The following is a 21,170-nucleotide window of genomic DNA, read 5'->3' as shown; positions in this document are numbered from 1 at the left end:
CTCTCTCTCTCTCTCTCTCTCTCTCTCTCTCTCTCTCTCTCTCTCTCCTGCAACACTCTTCCCTCTTAAAACAACCAAAATAATCTTGGAGGGGCAAAGCTGGGCAAGTAGTAGACCTTTGCTGAACACCCCAGCTTTCCTTTAAGATGATTTAGATGATTAGTTCTTACAAGTCTTGAGGGAGGGAAAGAGGGAGGCTGAGCCCCTTGGAAAAGCCAGAAGCAGATGTTCTTAACCCAAATTACTCTGCTGGGTTTTATCCTGGCTTAGGGTACAAAACAAAGAACAATGCTACCCTCAGCAAGTCTGCCTAATGTCAGATGCTCGAACAATTACAGGGTGTTAACCTACAGGAATTGGCGCTAGAGTCCAGTGAACTCAGAGAACTGGACATAAAACAGTCCAAGAACTCCTGGGCAATTTTGGCACAGTGAGTGTGACGTAGCATGTCTCTTAGACATTTACTGCACAGGAGCACTGGCAAGACGGCTGTGTAGGGTGAAAATCACACAAAAAGCTGATGTGGGAAGAACTTGAGTATTAGAATAATATTTTACTATGGTCTTTGTCCAACAAGCAAGATTGGGTATGGTTTCCCAATTAAAATTAGTATTAGAGAGCATGAAAGCAAAAATAAAGGTGATAAAATAAATGGTATTTATCTTAAGGCAGTAAAGTTTGGAAACAATCCCTGGGTATTATGTATTCAAGTCTTATTCAATAGTCTGTGGTACTGTTTGGAGCTGGAGAGGATCTTTTAAGAGGTCGTATGGAAAAGTATGTAGGTCATAGGGGTAAGGTCAAATGGATATTGGGAGCAGCAACCTCTCTTTCCCTGTCTTCACTTTCCCTAACAAAAAAGTATCCCCTGTTGGACACTTCCTGCTCTGAGATTCTGCTTTGCTACAAGTGCATAAAAGCAACAGGATCAAGCAAACACTGAAGAAAGCCATGAAAGCCGAAGATACAAGTAAACCATTCTTCCTGGATGTCAGGTATCCTGCCCACCACAGTGATAACAATGCAGGGAGTTTACGGACAAACTGCATGCAATGAAATATGTGAAGCATTATCAGCTGTTAGCTACTAAACAGTGTACACTGTTAAAGTGTTTAGAAAGCTAAGGGCTGCCATGCATTTAATTGGTCCTCTTCATTTACTGTAGACAGTAGCATTTTGTTTAAAGCATCCTCAGGATTGTACTTAAAACACTTGCCTCTTTTCTACTTAAAAATAATACTTAATACCAGGGACTGGAGAAATGGTTCTGTGATTAAGAGCACTGGCTGCTCTTCCAGATGACCTGGGTTTGATTTCTGGCACTCACATGGTGTAGTTTCAATAATCTGTAATAATCAGTCCTAGGTGATCTGTCACCCTCCTCCATCCTCCTAGGGCACTGGATACACACACACACACACACACACACACACACACACACACACACACACACACACAGAGAGAGAGAGAGGCTAAACACCTATATACTAAAAATAAAAGTGAGTAAATCCTTAAAAAATATTTAATACAAAGATCAAAGATCCAAAACAAAGACATTGCTGGAGAAAAATAAAAATATGTTTATCACTAATTGGAGATGTTTCCTTTATATGGACGATGTTGGTAAGAATTAATTACACCAGGCACATTAAGATCTTCTTTAATCATCCTCTGATAATACTTTGTAATTAGTTTCTTTTTATTTCCTCCTCCCCTCCTTCCTTCTTTGTTCCTTTCTCCCTCCCTCTGTCCCTCCCTCCCTTTTTGAAAAATGGCTTCCAGGCTGGCCTTAGACTCACTGTGTTAACTCAAGCTGTCCTTTAACTCCCAACAACCCTCCTGAGTGCTGGGATTACAAACATGACCTCCATGACCAGCTTATAAGTCTGTTTCTTTGTGATGTAAAGATAAATAATTTGCTTAATTTCATTTGGGGAACCATTTGAGTCCAGCCATAATGTAGTATGTGCTATTAGAAAGAGTTAAAATGAGACATACACATTTCAGGTAAGAGGACTTAAGAATAGTATGAAATAGTCACAGGACAACAAAGAAAAACATAAATCAACAAAATAGTCAACTACATCAGATTACTTGATGCGATTTAAAATAATATATATTTTATTTAAAATGTTAAACTTTTATTTACATGTGTGTGGGTATGTGTTCAAGAATGAGGTATAGAATGGAGCATAGAAGAGGGCATCAGATCCCAGGGAGCTACGGTTACAGGTTACAGGTGGTTGTGAGCCACCTGATGTGGATGTTTGGAACCCAAGTAAGGTTCTCTGTAAGAGCATCTGGCACTCAAGCCCCAATCCATGTCTCAAGCCCACAAAACAAATACTTTATCCATCACCAATTAGTATGCAACCAAATATACACTGCTTATTATTTTGTACTCTCCAAAGATCTGTTCAGACTGTATAGAAAATGAAGTTTCAATTTACAGAGAGCTATGGAAAACTCAAGTTCCTATTAGAGCCTCAAAAACATCACACTCTACTTTTGTGGTATAATGATGACATTCTTACCTGCTACATATGACAGATGGGGGTGGGATCTGAGGGGACAGGTCAGGGGCACTTTGGGTGTAAGTTAAGGCCCTGTGAGATCCAGGGCCTCGCTTGATGGTTACTTCAGAGGATTCTGGGAACTGTTCTGAAGCATTGTTGCTGACAGGACTGCTGGCAGGCGATCCTTGCGGAGGTGAGGAGGAGGGCGAGGGAATGGGTGAAATTTTAGCAAGGCCACCTGAAAGAGAATGAGAGTTATGATGTCATTCAATGAAAAGCCCTGCTACGCAAACCTGTGTCTCCTTCCTGTCATCTCACCCTGTACACATACACTCAGCAGCCACCAAGGACAGGCTCAGCCCCAGTTCTACTCTGATATCCATGCCACCATCTGGAGACAGAACATGTGCCTGGGATGTCTCCATCGCATGAAAATATGACCAATAAATCATCCTGAAAAATTGGTGGCAGTGCTGGTACATCCACTCTAGCCATGGTAGCCTCAAGCAGGAATTTTTTCTCATTTCTTTTTCCATCTCTTGTCATCTTGACTTGGAAGTAACAGTTACAATTTTCTAGTATAGCTGAGAAAGTTCCAGCTGGAACAAAACTCACTATTTTTTAAAAGACATGTTTACTTATTTTTTTATTTTCATGTATGTGTGTTTGTCTGCATGAGATTATGTGTACTATATGTGTGCATGAGCCTGTGGAGGCCAGCAGATGGCACCAGAGTCCCTGGAACTGGAGTAGTGGTGGCTGTGAATGACCATGTGGTTGCTAGGAACCGCAAGTGCCTAGCTGATCTCCTCCTCCAAATTACCATTTTCACTTGCAGCAAGTGCTCTTAGTCTCTAAGATCTCTAAGCCTTAAATATGCTTAAAATGTGCAAGTGAAAATGGTAATTTGGAGGAGGAGATCAGCCTTCACGACTGTTCACACTCTCAGTGAAATGTATATTTGTATGTGAAAATGAACTCTGAGAGGAGTAAGTTTGAGGGGAACATTTAAACAGGTGATACATTCAGTACAAACCACACAGTAAGCCCAAAGTTAAAACTTCAATTGGGGCACTACCCACGTTTACATTTATGCTACAGCTTGAGGTCTGTCTTGGTACTGGCTTGGATTTCTGTAGCTCTCACTCTGTAAGATGAGGTGAATGTCCCCTGAAGTTGCTGTCTCCAAAATACAGAGAAGGCAAAGTGCAAATAAAATTGGGGGATAGGGAATTTAAAAAAAAAAAAGATGAATAACTTGTTTATCTACAGGTCTCTGCTTATCCCCTCTGAGGGAAACTGAGAACTCTGATGCCGTATCTCTAGTTGGTATGTGTACGTAACTGGCAGCAAAAGCTTGACTTTTCCCAGTCCAAAGTTTCCCTCTCCATGAAGTGGAATATCATAGCATGTGGATGCCCTTTTTATAATTTTGTTGGCACCATTTTTCTTCTCCGTAGGTTGCTGAGAGTTCTCATGTTTCTTGGCTTCAGTATGGTAGACAGCCTCCCTCTCAAGCCCCTCCAGCAGATTTCTTGTCAATCCTTGTCAATCCTTATCAGTCCTTCACCTTTGTACTTAACAAATAAGCCGATGTTAACCCAGAGAGCCTACGAATGCCAGCATTAGAGCACTAATGTGAAGGTGAACATGGGATGGAGGTAGAAGCTAGTCTGATGGGGATTTATTGACACCTGGCAAGGATTTAATGGCTCCCTATTTTACAGAGTAAGCTACAGGCCAGCCTGGTCTACAGAGTGAGTTCCAGGACAACCAGGGCTGTGCAGAAGAACTCTGTCTCAAAAAACAAAACAAAACAACAACAACAAAAAAACGATTATCAACATTGCTGTAGGCACTGGCTTCCTCACTGATTTGGAGATATCTTTCTACCGTTTATTTCTTATTTCCTTTGTGTGTATACATATGCATGTCTGTGCTCGAGAGCATGGAGGCAAGTTTGATCTTCCATGGCTTTCCAGCTTGGTTTTGGAGACAGAGTCTGTTAATGAACCTGGAGCTCAGTGAATCTCCTCAGTTGGTCATCAGCAAACCAGAGGGATCCTCCCGTCTCTTCTGCTCAGGGCTGCGATTGCTGCAGGTTTGCCTTAGCCTTGCTTGGCTGTTCATGTGGGCGCTAAGGATTGAGTTTGTCCTGAGTCAAGCCCTCTGCTGACTGAGATACCTATGCCCCAGCCCCTTCTCCCTGCACCATTTTTTTTTTTTTTTCCTTAGACCATTAGTTCAAAGCCCTTGGGGAAACTTTTCCAGTTCTATCTTGACACAGATGTGTTTTCTGAGGGCAATTTACGAGAAGACTGATTTTGTTTTAGTGGCTGAGAGCTGATAGTTGTGGAGACGTGGGGTTCATTTTTAAATACACATTTTAAAATCCATATAGCCATTAGGGTCCTTGGAACTCGGGGGTTAACTAAATTTAAACTAATAAGCAGACTTCAAGGCTCCTGGGATGATCTTTTAAATAAACATGCAGCCCAGGAGAAGCATTTTGCTTTTATAGTGCTTTGCCCTACATATTTTAAACTCTTTAAAAAGCAGTGGGTCTCGGCAGCACCAGCAAGCAGCAGAGCTTTAGGGGATGGAGCACTGAGAAGATGAAAGCGTGAAGTTTACTGCAAGTTTGAAAAAAACAAGAAATATTAGGGATGTTGTGGCAAGAGGACACACATGTCCACACACCAGTCTCCAGGTAGATGGAGACATAAACGATGAGTGCAGACACAGGCAGAGTATGCCTTATCCAAAATGCTTCATTTGAAGCATTTCAGAGTTATGAGTTTTGTGGATTTTGGAATATTAACACCAAGTTCAAGAGCTGAGCATCTCTAATGCAAGTCTGGCAACCTGAAGTGTTCCCATTCACTTTCAGATCAGGGTTGCTTGCTGCATCTGCAGTCACTAGATACTCTTCCATGTTAGAAAGGAGGGCTGGAAGACAGGCTGAGAGAAAACAAACAAACAAACAACAAATAAAACCCACCCAACAAAAATTCTAAAGGGTGGGGAGGGGAGAAAATCAAGTATTGTAAAATAAAGTATCGTAGATATAGAAAAGGGATTTCCCCAGGAAAGTTATAAATAAACAGAATGAAAGAAAACCTAAGGCCCTTTAAAGACCATCAATTTAAAGTTTAGAAGGAAGATATCCACGTTTGTGTTACACACCCACTCCCCCACACACACACCAAAACAAAAACCAGGATGAGCTAAACATGCACACTTTCTTAGATATTTATTTTCATTTTATAATTGAATAATTTTAAGATACTCCAGGAACAAGATACAGATCATGAAGTACAAAACCCTCAATGATTTAAATTGTCCCAGCATGAAATATTTTAAAACATTAGTAGACAATACATACATACATACATACAAACAAAATTTGGAGACTCTAAAATCCTAACTCCTTTGAGTAATGAGCCTTTGCTTCCTTGTTCTTAAGGGCCTAAGAAAATGTGTGTCAAGGCACAGAGGCAACCAGAGGGAGAAGATGAGGAATTCTTTCCAGGGATTCTTTCAGTAAATCCAATTGCTGTGCAGTATAAAAAGTCTCTCAGATTAACTTTAATTAAGCAAGAAAGAAATGGGCCTGCGGAGATGGCTCAGAAGTTCATAGCACTTGCTGATCTTGTATGGACCCAAGTTCAGTTCCCAACACTCATACAGAGGTTTACCAACACCTACACATCCAACTTCAGGGGATCTGACCTTCTTCTCTGGCCTCCCCAGGCACCTGTAGACAGGTGTACATATACACAGAGACACATAAACACACATATACCTAAGTAGAAATAAAATCAATCTTAAAAAGAAAGAAATGAGCTTTTCTGATAAATATATGACTTTGTACTAATGTTTTAGAAAGTGTATCTAAAGCAAAAGCAATGCAAAACAAAAAATCATTATCATATAAAATTTTCTCTTAAGTCTAGCTTATAGGTAGGTGTAAGTCGTCTGACTTCACTACAATAGAAAGCTCACACTTACAAGATACTAGCAGAGGATTACTACACAGGAGGAAACTAAAGGAGAGGAACTTGGAAGTAACAGTAGCTCCCCAAGGTTAGTGACTCACACAAGAAAGGCAGGGTTGAAAGTGAAAGCAGGGGCTCCAGAGATGCTCAGAGGTGACAGGCACAAGGTGACAGGCACAAGGTGACAGGCACAAGGTGACAGGCACAAGGTGACAGGCACAAGGTGACAGGCACAAGCCACTCTTGCATAGGGCCAGGTTAGTGCCCAGCAGCCACATGGCAGCTCACATTTGTCTGTAACTCTAGGTCCAGGGAAAACTAGGGCCCTTTACTGGCCTTTTCTGGCACTGGGCACATCTAGTGTGCATGCATACCTGCAAGCAAGTATTTTAAAACTTAAAGGCAAAGGCGAATTATATTTAAATGACCTGTGGTTATGATGCCATTGAAGGACTCCTGTGTGATCTGACCCATGTAATTTTCTTTAGTCACTGATAAAGATTGTGTGCTATTTCAAATGAATGCTGACTAAGGGAGCTGGGACCACACTGTTCACTAATTCGCGTCCATCAGTCTTCTCTGGACCCAGATCCTTCATCTCCAGTGTGCTCCATCTTCTGTACTCACTGCCCAAAGTGCTCCCATTTCCCCTCCTAGCTCCTGGGATTCCATTTCCTTATTCTTCCTCCTCACAAAGAAAGGACTTTCCCTAGCCTCCTCACACATCATTTCTGGAAAAGCAGATGAAAGAAGAGCGAATCCATTGTTTAGCAGGAACAGCCAAAGCACATGATATCAATGTAAGGGAATGGTGGAGGCTTGTCTAACACACATGTGGGCAGAAAGAGACCAGTGTGAGCAGGAAGATCCAAACAAGTGCAAAGTGATAGAAAGTAAGGGAGAAGGAAGGGATGGACAATCAGAATTAGGTGTGCATAAAACCCCATAAGGATTTGTACTTTGTGCTGATTTTAAAATTACACTAGGAGAAGGAAAAGCAAATAAAACCAAATAACAAACCAAACCAGAAGAACCGGAGTGACCAGGGAGGGGTGGAATCTAGTTTCAATGGGTTCTTTATACATTTCTGTATTTGGGCAGGATTTTAGTGATTGATTTGAACTCAGTACATACTGGATATAGATAATGTTATAATGTGCTTTTCTCATGGTGACAACAACCTAAGGAGACCACAATACAAAGTACCTTCAAAGTCACCAGGATGGGGAGACGCCCAGTCTACAGGGATGACAGATTGCTACTCAGTGCACTGATTTCTACCATCGCCCCTGTAGCATCGTGAGTGGATCTTCTTCTTGAGTTAGTAAGACTCGGGGACATGAAGCTACACCCTCATACACTGTTACTTCCAGGGTGATCCCGAGTTACAAGCTTCAGATTAAAAAAAAAAAGATTTGATTTTAAATTATGTGTATGTGTGCCTGTCCATATGTGTGCACATGCATGTAGCATGTGTGTTTTAGTGCTTCCAGAGGACAAAAGAGGGCAGTAGATCCTTTGAAGCTGGAGTTTCAGGTGGCTTGATATGGGTGCTGGGAACATGACTCCTATCCTATGGAAGAACAGTGAATGCTATTAAGTGCTGAGCCATCCATCCAGCTCCAAGATTTCATATGTATATGTGTATATATTATATATAAAATTACATATATATATATATATATATATATATATATATATATAAACATTTTATTTACTTGTTTATTCATTAATTCTTGTGTGAATATTGTCTGCCATGGCATATATTGGGAGTTTGTTCTGTTGAGGTCTTCAGGTTTGGCAATAAGTCTGCTAAGCCATATGTGTAGGTGGTGTGCATGTGTGAATGCATATGTGAGCATTTATATATGTGTGGTATGAGCACATTAGTAGCATGATGTGGTATGTGTAGATGCATGGTTTATCTGCACATGTGTGTGTTGAGCTCCTTGTTCATGCACAGGCATGTGGAGGCCAGAGGGCACGCCCATCAGTGTTTGTCTTGTGGCATCTCAGCTAATTATCAGTCACTACCATCTGTCGCTATGGCCCTAGTATAGTGCAAGGCTACTTCTCAACTCGTTGATGATGTCAATTACAAAGCTTAAGGAACATCTCCAGAGCTCAAAGGACCACAACATTTGTTGGAGAATCGGATTGCCTTTAATGGTTTCTTTCAGAATTAGAATACTAATAAACATGAACTCAGAAGAGAACGTGTCTTCCTTCACTGAACAGTAGAGATTTTAAGCATAAGAGAAGGGACTGGGTGGGAAGTAAACCCTGAGGAAATGAGCAAGCAGGAGTCCTACCCTAATTCCTACATCTTAATGGTAGGTTTGCTCTTCAAGCCATCTTTTGAAATATCACTGGAATGTGGGCAATTTTCAAATGGTTCTCACACAAATCTCATCGTTTTAAGGATATCTTAAAGGTCTGCTTCTGACTGTTATACACTCAGCTGTAACCCATACTTGCATCCTTCAAAACAGAAAAGATGAGAAGGAAGAGAGGTGGGAAGGAGAGAGACAGAAAGAGAGGGAGGGGGCAGGAGAGAGGGATAGAATGAGGGATAAAACTCAGGAGAGAAGGGAGGGAGGGAGGGAGGAAGGAAAAGCAAAAGAATAAAGAAGGAAGAGGGTGAGAGAAAGGGAAAGGGAGGGAAGGAAGGCAAGGTTTCAAGGCCAAGGCAGAGACCCAGATCTGAGGGACTAGGCTACAGAAGAGAACAAGAGTGAATGAGCCACAGTCCTGCCAGCTGTTCCCCTTCAGAGCTCTATCTACTGCCTGTTGGCTCACAGGGAGACAAACATCTGAGCAGAGATCACAGCTACCACAGAGGCTGTCAGCAGAGCTTTCAGCAATGTCATGAGGGTGATGACAAGGAATGTGGAGTTCACGGCTGCCATGGCAGCCAGACTGGCATGTCCAATATCATAGTGAGAGACGTGGGTTCTACTGGAGCCAAAACTCAAATTTTTAAGCTGCTACAGACAGACAACTCAGAAACCAAGCAGAAAGTACCTGAAAACCCCAAGAAGAATTTCTACAGAAGCAAGCATGCAGTACTTCTCAGAAGAGGTCAGAGGGACAGCACAGGTCCTCACCTGGATTCCAGGAGGGAAATTCAGAGGCAAATGTAAGGAAGTGGTGTGTGTATGCATGTGTGCATGCACGCACATACACACACATGCATGCGTACACACATGTTCATGCATACACACACATACATGTAGTGCCTAGGGAGGCCAGAAGTGTGTGCTGAGTCCCCTGTAGCTGGCATTACAGGTGGTTGTCTGACATAAGTGCTGGGAACCAAATTCCCATAGTCTGCAAGATAGTTAAGAACAGCAAGCCTTCTTAACCACTGAGTTAACTTTCCAGCTTTCATGACCTTCAACTCTTTTCCTCCTGCATGAGCATCTTAAATGCTAGAATCATAATTGTATCTCACCAAGCCAAATGTACAGATCCCAGCATGAACCTGCACTTTGACTGGGGTGAATCTGCCATTCTTTCCACTTTTCCAACTTAAACTTCATTGTTCTTCACTTTATAGTCACAGTTCATTATCACAACTTATGTATGGAAAATGGGACGATAAACCCAGAGTGTACAAAGAATGTTACTTACCTGGCCTGTTTTGCTTTTTAGCTTTTACATGGTTAGCTGCAGAGACAGCATAGGATGAAGTGAAGGATCTGCTTTTGGTGAGAGTCATCAACCCTGGGGCATTCCAAGAGTCAGGATTGACAGCACTACAAAGACAGCAATGAAAGATCTCAGAGATATTGCTCATTGATGCTGAGCAGAACTTTCCAGAACCTTTCCGCTACCTCCACAGTAGATATGCCAACCTGAGTATTCATTCCCAGGTTGCTGATGGGTATTCTTTCCTAAGCAATACTATTGATAAATACATCCAACAATTAGCATTTGATCAGGCCACTCAATGACAATGTATTGCCGTACTTACTTATCAAGCAGAAGAAGAAAGCAGACCTATAGCCTGCCATTTTGCTCTGGTGGCAACACAGCCTTGCCTAGCAAAGAAAACTGTTAGCAGCAACCTATAGCAGCATCCTAAGATTTCTTTCTATTGGTGACACCCTGAAAAGAATGTGATACCCAGTTACAGCCCAATTGAAACACCCTCACAATGAGCATGATGCTAGCTAGCATCCTGATCCCATCAACCGTGGACGAACCAAGTTCTCTTTATCTAGCTAAAGCATATGAAGACCATCATAGACTTGGTCATTGAGCTGTTCCATGTAAACTAATTTGGAATTAATCAATCCAGAGAGGATTGGACCTAGAGAAGGTTACAGAAGCCATGTAATTAATGGGATGCGAGTCTTGGAAATCTTCCAAGTGAAATTTCTCTTTACATACCACTTCAAGCCTTACTTGTGGAAATGGAAACATCCACCCTAATTTGGGAGATAAGGGGATTCAGGAAGTTGACAACCTTGGACTGCTCCCAGGGAAAAGTGCTTGCTCTGTGTTTTGCTAGCACCTGTGTCCCTTCATGCACCAGTAAATTTGGTGAAGGTTAAAAGTCTACAATTTGCATGAATATAGCTTGGATATTTGATCACTTTCCAATCTTAGATTAAGCAGGATGTGTCTGATCTGTCTGAATGACAGACTGTAAAAAATCCTGAAAGTGATGAACGTATGGGACCATGGACCTATGTAAAATGTAAAATAAATGGGGTATAATTTGGAGGTGGCCCCAAAGAACAAGGGTTCTGCCTCTCCCAGCAGCCCTCATTCCCAGAGCTCCTTCGAGAGCTTAGTGGGACTTCAGGATCTCCTTCCCCATGATATTTCTTTTCGACGATTATATTTTATAAGCTGCCTTTGCTCTGACTTGTCATAGGAACTTGTCACATAACATACATGATGAAAGAGACATTTGAAGGGTGAAGTAAACTTTAGCAATTGTCAAGAACATTGGAAGCCTACAAAATGCTTGTTTCAAGGCATCTTTAGACATTTCATCTTTAGCCTCTCCCAAATGCTTGTAATTTTGTGAGTGAGATAAAATATATAACCAAAGGTCTCCTTGTGGTGTTAGTTTTTGTTGGCTCATTCTGCTTGCCTGGATAACTGATAAAGTGACTATGAAAAAATATGTTAATATATAGGTCTATCTTTTCATTTCTTAAACTATTACAGAGTCAACAATTACCCATCCATGTATGTCTTTTGAAGAGCTTAACATCCCCAAAAGATATCTTATTGAGGCTCACTCAAAAGCTGCCTACTTATGTTCTTTTACAACAATAACTACAACAAAAAGAAAACCCATTTCAAAGGGGAATACAGAGATGGCTCAGTGGTTTAGAGCACTGGCTGCTCTTGGAGGGGACACTGGTTTGATTCCCAGTACCAACACGGCAGCTCATATGTCATTTCCATTCCAGATGATGCAATACCCTCCTTATAAAAATGTGGTGCACATATAAATGCATACAGGCAAAGGTGCTCATATCATAGAATTAAAATTCTAAAGAAGTGTTCTTTAAAAACAGATAAAATGTGTTTATTTTGAAAAGTTTGTAAAATTGAATATAATGAAGTCCAAATTAGTTAGGTTCTACCTATATCCATCCCATGTTAACCTAGCATATATTAATTTTTTATATTATACTATCAGTAAAGCAGCCTAAATCAATATATGTTGTTTAAATGCATTATAGTTCAGGGTCACATCTGCGTATAGCTTGGTATGAGCCTCAAGGCAGTGGTTAACTTGCAATGACCAATGCTGGCTCATCCCTGCTTAGAACTAATAAACAGATAAGAGTTGGATTCTAGAGAGAACAGGGGCTGAAAGAAAGTTCAAAGTGGCCATTGATTCTGAAGCAAAGGAGGAGAAGGATGATTGGTCTCAGCCCTCTTCAACACAGGACCTTTTACATCTTTACATCTCCCTGTAGTAATTCCATCTTCAATTCTAAACTGGGTAGGAAGCTTGTTAGGAAGCTTATAGCTTCCTTTATGCCTGATTCATCAAGTCTGGGACCAATTAAGAGATTAACTTAGAATAAGTGGAAGTATGATATGTGCCAACAACTTCTGTCTCTCCAGAGGCTGGCTATTTTGAAAGCATCTATTTGCACATCCCCATATAAGATACCCTCAAATTATACTATAGTTCTATTCTCAGGGGTGCATATAGAGGCTCAGGAAAACTCATGGTCTCTTGGAAGACACACCTGAGTTGCTCAGTTTCTCTGACTCTCAATCCTTTATCCTTTGCAGCATATATGTAAATTTTCCAGAGGGAAAATTTATATAATTTTATTATATATATTAATATACCTGCATCCATCAGGCCCAGAAACTGTTGGTATGTTTAGTTGTTTGTTTGTTTGTTTGTTTGTTTTTGAGACAGGGTCTCAGGTCCTAGCCCTGACTGGCCTGGAAATCATGAACTTTTTCCTGTCTCTGCCTCCTGAGTTCTCCCAATACACTGGTTGTTTTTTTTTTCTGCTTCTAAAGTTGTTTGAAGCATTAAGTCCCCAAGATACTGAAATGAGGAAGAGAGAGAGAGAGAGACAGAGAAAGACAGAGACAGAGACAGAGACAGAGACAGAGAGAGAAAAGAAAAGAAATACAATGTGGACAAAGGAAGAAACCTAAAATCTTTTTGTTAAACCAATCAGCAATTGTAGCAATGGTTCTCCAGAGTCAAGAGGACTTCAAAAGTCATCATATTTAACAGTCATACCGCAGCCACTTCCGTACATGTGGGTTTCCCTTAAAGAGGTAGGTTCTCACCACACGAAGTTAATGAATTCATAATGGTGCAAACTGCACTGTGTTCAGACTTTACACTTGACTCTTTACAGCACAGTGAAATTAAAGAGTAGCTACGCCATGGGAAAAATATCCGTAAGCATGAGATCTGTGAATAGCACTAGGATAAACAAAATGGTGACACATACTAGTCCATATCTGTGTGGACATAATTGCATCCAATCACGTACTTTATAAATTACTATGACAGGATCTTTTGGAAGAGAGAAAAAATTCTTTGAAATCTTTGGTTTAATGCTTGTGTGTGTGTGTGTGTGTGTGTGTGTGTGTGTGTGTGTGTGTTGACTCTATTGTTAGCCTTGATTTCACACAAAGCAAAGAATGGTAGAAACCAGATTTGGCCAGAATAACAAAGGGCACAACAATGGCATTGAGAAGAGGGGGGCCATGTTTTTCTTTCTTCTTTCTTTCTTTCTTTCTTTCTTTCTTTCTTTCTTTCTTTCTTTCTTTCTTTCTTTCTTTCCTTTCTTTCNTCTCTCTCTCTCTCTCTCTCTCTCTCTCTCTCTCTCTCTCTCTCTCTCTCTCTTTCTTTCTTTCTTTCTTTTTATGTTTTTCATAAAGTCATTTTCCACATAGAAAATCACAGAGCAACAAGCATGACAGGGAATAACAGTTTTCCTTGACAGTGTGTTTTGGATACGAGATGTGTTTCAATGCTCAGCAGTTTGAACACTTAGTCCTCAATCAGTGGTTCTGTTTTGGTAGAATGTGGAACCCTTGAGAGGTCGATCTGACTGGAGGAAGTGTTTTACTGTGAGCTGGGTCTAGGTTTATGTCCAGACTCAATTCCTGGCCTGGAACTGCTTGCCCTGCTTCTTAGTGTGATCAAGTATGAGCAATGTGCTTCACACTCCTGTTGTGTCTTCCACTAAGAAAAATGACAAATATTACCAATGATATTTAATTTTAACTTCAGGAAATGTTTGTGAATCACTATGTATCTACTATGAGGGCAGCTGTAAGTTTTACAAAAGTTCAGCAATACCATAGACTGGAATATGATTTATAGTTTATGAAAATTATGGTTTAAGAAAGAAATACCTGATGGTTGTTGAATCAGAGTACAAATATTAACACAAAAGAATGTAATTTACATTCTAAATGAAGGAAGCAGTGGTCAGTGGATAGTTTAGAGATGGCTGTAAGCATATCTTCCTTTGGTTCAACATCTTAGTGAAGATGCCAGGGGTTATCTGTGCTCTGAGCTCATCAGGACCATTTCGGGATAATAAGTAGAGAGATGCCAGAAAGCCAGTGAAGAAAGACAGAGGCAATAAATATGTCTGGGGCAGAGCCAAGGAGAAAAAGTAGTCTAAGGGAAAAACTAGAGTGAAACTCAAGCCGTCAGTATGTTTAACAAGGCCATCGCATGGTGAAATCAGTAAAATGTTCTCAGGGATAAGCTGAGAACCCAGAGCTGTGGTCTGAGAGAGTGACTCTACTGTCCCTAGCCAGGGTAGCCCTTCAGGGACCCCTTGGTAGAGGACTTCTTGGGTTTCAAAGTGCAGAGCTCAAGTAATTTATGAATGGAACACTAAGGGCAAACGTGCCCCGGGTGCTGGTGAAGAGGGACAGAGCAGTTCGGTCTTTGTACTCAATAGAAGGAAAAGCAAAACTTTACTAAAGGAAATGAAAGCAAGGGAGTCTGTCACCACTCAAGCCTCGGGATTTGGGACGCTGTCATTCCCACACTTATCACCATGTCACGAAGAGGAGATTATTTCAGACATTGCTATTGAGTATTTACATAAAGATATGGATATTTTCATTGACTACACCAATAATTTTATATACATATATATGTATATATGAAATTATATGGTAAAGGTTATTATAATTATAGGGTAAATTATAGGGTAAAGGTTATTATAATTATTGACTTCATATAAAGTATTCTAATTTTTTTCTAAGTTGTAAAGAAGAAACAAAGTAGCCCCCTTTGGAAGCACATCTTTTAGTGGTCTTTTCTTTCTTTCTTTCTTTCTTTTTTTTTTTGGTTTTTTGAGACAGGGTTTCTCTGTACAGTCCTGGCTATCCTGGAACTCATTCTGTAGACCAGGCTGGCCTCAAACTCAGAAATCCACCTGCCTCTGCCTCCCAAGTGCTGGGATTACAGTCATGCGCCATCACTGCCCAGCCTTAGTGGTGTTTTCTTACAAATTCATTTTAGATCTTAGTGTTAATTTTTCTTTAGCCTTTTAAATTCTGGCCTTTCAGTCACTAATACAATTTGATCTTGAATTTCCCCCAAGGGCTGTGTGTTAAGGGCTCAGTCTGCAGCATCGGAGGCTGAACCTTTAAAGGTAGAGCCTGCTTCCAGGTGGTCAGATCAGTGGGGCCGCTCCTTTGCAGGACTTATTAGGATATTAGCACTTGGTTTCTCTCTCTCTTCTGCCCTCTTTCCCTTCTCTCTGTCCTAGAGCTACAACGCGACAGGCTCCTCTGCCCTGATGTACTATGACTCCAAAGCCCCAAAGAAAACACAGATGGGAACCCTTGAAAGCCAGAGGCAAATAATCCTTAATTGATATCAAACACTTTGTCAGGATGATGGAAAATGGACTCATACAGCCACCTCATAAAATTGCAATTAATATACTACTAATACATTGAATAAAATGTAAAGCTCAGTGTATAGCTAAAGGTGAAAGCATCTGCCCAGGAAACATGAATATGTATGTGTATGCACACACACAGATATACAAATACACACACATATATACATAAAAATACAAACATGCACACATATACACATGCACATATATACACATATACATATACACATATATACATACATGCTCACATGTACACACATTTATACATGCATACACATACACATACACATACACACAGTCACACATTTACTCACATATACATATATACACACATACACAGATTTACTTACAAACACACATATACACACAAACACACAGACACACATGAACATATACGCATGCACACATGTACACAAACACACACACATAAACTCATATATTCACACACATATATACATATATATACACACATGCACACCACACACACATATACACATGCACCTATACACACATATACACACGGGTACACACATACATATATGTATATATATATATATACATATGCATGCATATATGGACACATATATACAGATATACATATACACACATGCATCATGCACTCACACATGTACTCATGTATACATACATATATACATTTACACATACACATATACACACACAAAACACACATATACAAACAATATTCACACAGAGAAATGTAAAAGATTCGAATACATCCAAGTGTTATTAAGATGCTATCTACTTTAAAATCTATAATTCTTGTTAATTCTGAAGCAAGCAAACAGAACAGGTCTGACAGCCATTGTAAGAATCCCATGTAAATGTCAGATGAGATGCGTTCAATTTAAAGTTCTCAGTATGAATCTTGATGCAGGTAAAGTATAGTGTAACTTCACTCTGACTTTGGCCTTTTCCACTCAGTGTCATAGGTTCAGGGCTTATCCCAACTCACTCTTAGTATTTACATTCAAGGTCATGACAATCAGGCCCTAAAGTACTCTGTGGTTAAGCATGCAAATTTGGCATGTTCAAAGCCCAGTTCTCAGTTACTCTGGTGTGTATGCTTGTATGTGGGCATCTCTTCTCATGCACTCTGAATTCTTTTCAGCACGTAGGTCCTCTGAGGAGACCTGAAGCCAATGGGAGTGGGGTCTGACCTGGGTGAAGGGGCTTCGTGCGGTTTTATGCTGGCACTGCGGTCCCTCCGCACTGGCGCAGGCTCTAAGGTGGGCAGACCTGTGGCAGAGGTGGTAGTTGTCCAAGTTGACGAGACTCTTCTCAGTAAGCCTGGAGGCAAACTTCTTCTCAGGCGCTGGAAGGAAGATTCACTTTATCAGTGACCACACTTTAGGCCATCAAATTTTATGTAAAACAGCGGATGGAAGTGAGGAAAAGGGAAGCAAGTGTTGAACAATACTGGCTGAATTTCATCTATTCCTATCCCGGAACACTGAAAGAGAAATTCGAAAGTGGTGTGAAAGGGGTATCAGTAAGCCATGTCGACTGTCCCCTGGGGAGTCTCAGGAAATGAACGTGAGAAGCAAACTGGCTACATAGCAAGTACTAGGATCCCAGAGCTACACGGGAAGGTTCTGTCTCAGACATCACAGGAGTGGCAGGAAGGAAACCTGAGAGAGTGGAAAGATTAGCGAAGACCACGCACACCCCTCATGCCGTACTTACCTTGGAAATGGTCTGCTTGTCTTTCTCCAAGCCTTCCTCAGAGTCCGAGCAGGTATAGTTCTCACTAAAGGTCACGGTGGGGTTCACTCTGGGTTTGTGGATGGCCTGGAAGGTGAGCTGGGTGCTGAGCAGGTTGCTTACAGCCCTCAAGGACGTACACACATTCGGGGGCAGAGAAGGGTCGGCCAGCAGGTCAGTAATGAGGCCATGGGCCTCGCCCATCACGGCAATATCCACGGTGATGCTGGTTCCTGACTGGGACACCAAAGCACGACATTAGAGAAGGTGACTGTGTGTGGGTGAGCTAATTTGGAGCTTTATCAATGAAAAACACATAGCTGTCATGTATGGTGGTGTACATGAGGCAGGAAGATCTAGGGACAACCTAGGCTGTGTAGAGTAAGAGAAGACCCTGTGTTACCTCTGCACCCAATTTGAAGGAAAAGGAAAGCAAATTCAGCTAAGCACTTCAGAACAACATATTTCAAGTCACATGGCTGTTTCGACACTAAAATTTGCCATGGCTAGTTTTGTAGGTCTCTACTTTTCAAAAGTTTATATTTTTAGAATATTTAATACTGACCCATAAGAGTTATAGATATGGGCTTGAATGATGGCTCAATAGTTGAGACCATTTACTGGTCTTGCAGAGGACCGGGGATCAATTCCCAGAACCCACATGGCAGTTCCTAACCATCTGTGACTCCATTTCCCTTGGGTCTGATGCCATGTTCTGACCTCTGTGGGTACTTCATTCAGATGCTGCACAGCTGTGGTTCTCAACCTTCCTAATGCTGAGACACTTTAACATAGTTTCTCGTGTTGTGGTGACCCCTAGTCATAAAACTATTCCATTACTACTTCCTCGATTTGTAATGTAAATATCTGATATGCAGGATATCTGATATACGACTCTCAAAAGGGTCACGACCCACAGGTTGAAAACCCCTGGTGCCCATGTATACATGCCCGCAAAACATGCGTACACAGGAAAATAAAACTAAGTATTTCAAAAACCATTTCAAACAGATGTACATATGAGACATATTATATTGTATAATATTCAAACTCTGGTCAGCGCACCTATGCCCTAAGACATTCCTCATTTCTCCTCACTGAAAATGTTCAAAGGCCTTTCTTCCAGCTGGTGGAAACCTATAACACATTCTCTTCCAATACAGCCACCCCACTGTGATACAGCATGGGGCAGCCTCTTTTTTTCCATCTGAAGTACCCTGTTCAAAGCTAGAGCTGCAGGAGGAATAGGGCATATATAACCAGACTAAAAGTGCTCTAGGGCTGTGTGCATGCTAGTGGTAGAGCAGTTAGTTGGCTTGCACATTTAAGCTCTGGCTTTGAAGCCAGTATAACTACCACCCCATGGCAAATAAACAAAAGATTGAATCAATCAATACTTGGTTTTAAAAAGCAGAGAATTTGAGTGGAGAAACATTAAACCTTCCTCACAGAGTTCTCTGTTTTACTAAGTATCACTGGAAAATCTCCATTTGAAAGTATCATTAATATATTAGAAGATCTTGATTCCAGAGAAGTTTTAATGTAACACTTGAGCCTAGGCTCATGGGGTATGGAGTCAACTAGTTTTCGAGATAGACTTGAAAAGTCACCAAGTTTGCGTCCAAATCCATACTCTGCCTCTCCTGTCTGATAAGATCAGATTTCAGTTCTGTACTTTGGTGACACCTTTGTTGCATTTTGTTAAGTTGTCCATCAGATCAGGATGTTAGGGTAGGAGACAGGGAAGGGGAGTGAACAGCAACCAAAACTAAAACAGGAAGTAAAGGCGAGTGTTTCCTACAGTGCTGTTCTGGAAAGATTGGAAGTAGGGAGAGGAGGTATTCAGACAAGGCCAGATAGCCAGGTAAAGCCTCCAGCAAATGGCAGAGACATGTGAAGTCACGGCACGGGGCACTAAGAACCGTGTAATCTCTAGGTGCACATTGTACTGATTTAGGAGGCAGGTCCTGCATCTAGATATTTAGATCCAAGTCTGACTCAACCCAGCACTTTCCAGGACCATGACCTCTACCTTTTAGATCACTAAAACCTCTCACATTTTATTTTTTCAACCTGTGATTTGGGGAATAATAATAATAATAATAGTGGCAGAACTGGGAATGGGGTGACACCTGTAACCCCAATAGTATTTGGATAATTTAATGTCACCCCTAGTTCTAGAGTGAGTTTGAGAACAATGCAGGATACAGTTTCTCAAACACTAGAACAAGAAAAGAAAAAAGCACAATAATAATAATACCCAAGAAGTGGGAACTTTTAGTTTCTTTGCAAAGTAAAGTGATGTTTTGCTGGGGCACACAGGTGAAAGGATATGTTCCTGAAGCAGACACAAGTGAAAGGATGTTTTGATATAGCAGACATGCCACAGGTCTCTTGATGAAGGAGTGTAAATGTGACTCAACAGACTCCCTCAGTGGGAGACAGCACTGAGCATTGGTTTGGTTTGCTTCACCTCACTGTTCATTGCTAACAACATTCGTGTATTGGTTTGCCTTACGTAGAGTTGTTGAACTCAACTTGTAGTAATACCACCACTGATGGAAACTCGCCAAGAACTGCTTATGAGGTTCCTGTGCCAGCTTGTCTCTTCAGAGGCCTTGCCTCAGGCCAGTTCTGGAGGCTGGCAGCTTCTTCAGGATTGAACTACAGCTGCCTGATGTCTGCCTGCTGAAAAGACTGGACTGCAGCTGATGGTTCGTGCCTGGTGTCTGCCTGCCTGTAGGACTGGTCTGCAACTGCCGAGTCATATTTGGTGTTTGCTATGGGACTGAACTGCTGCCAAAGGTGAGCTCACTCCCCAAAGAAACACTGCTGAATAGGTCCACTTCCCGGATACCCTAATAACTTTTCTCTTCTACTACCTCTGCTGGTTGGTGGACCAGAGGAGAGACTGAACCCTTATTAAATGTAGGTTGTAAAACGTTTATGCCTACATACCTATAATGTTAATGCTCAACTATAAAGGTAACTGTAAGAATAAAAGGAGATAGTGTAATTAAACAATTCTGTGTTTGCAGTTATAAATCTAGAGTCATGGTTGTGGTATAAACAATAATATATGTAATAATATAGATAGAAATCTAATAGCCCTAAAGCTTTTTAATAAGAAGCTATTAAAGTTATATGTTGGAGCATCTTTGGGATGTATGCCTAGGAGTGGTATAGCTGGGTCCTCAGATAGTCCTATGTCCAATTTTCTGAAGAACCACCAGACTGATTTCCAGAGAGGTTGTACCAGCAATGGAGGAGTGTTCCTCTTTCTCCACATCCTCGCCAACATCTGCTGTTACCTTAGTTTTTCATCTTAGCCATTCTGACTGGTGTGAGGTGAAATCTCAGGGTTGCTTTGATTTGCATTTCCTTGATGTCTAAGAATGTTAACATTTCTTTAGGTGCTTCTTGACCATTCTATATTCCTCAGTTGAGAATTCTTTGTTTAGCTCTGTACCCCATTTTTAATAGGGTTATTTGATTCTCTGGGGTCTAACTTCTGACTGTAGAGAGAATCTCTTCTTTTTTTTTTTTTT

At 41.1% G+C, this 21,170-nt stretch overlaps 1 protein-coding gene across 1 annotated transcript in view; it reads right to left on the bottom strand.

Moving 5' to 3' along the window:
• Pde3a (phosphodiesterase 3A) overlaps nt 1-21,170 on the bottom strand; it is a 256,796-nt gene that overhangs the window by 31,936 nt on the left and 203,690 nt on the right. The window contains exons 3-6 of the mRNA XM_021190361.2: nt 17,605-17,859; nt 17,079-17,233; nt 10,148-10,272; nt 2,535-2,754 (exon numbers count right to left, since the gene is read on the bottom strand). Coding sequence (XP_021046020.1) covers nt 2,535-2,754; nt 10,148-10,272; nt 17,079-17,233; nt 17,605-17,859 — 755 coding nt within the window. The remainder of the gene's footprint in view (nt 1-2,534; nt 2,755-10,147; nt 10,273-17,078; nt 17,234-17,604; nt 17,860-21,170) is intronic.

Source organism: Mus pahari, chromosome 2, assembly GCF_900095145.1.
Source record: "Mus pahari chromosome 2, PAHARI_EIJ_v1.1, whole genome shotgun sequence".
In the NCBI taxonomy this organism is placed as follows: Eukaryota; Metazoa; Chordata; class Mammalia; order Rodentia; family Muridae; genus Mus; species Mus pahari.
This window is presented reverse-complemented; position numbering and strand designations above follow the sequence as displayed.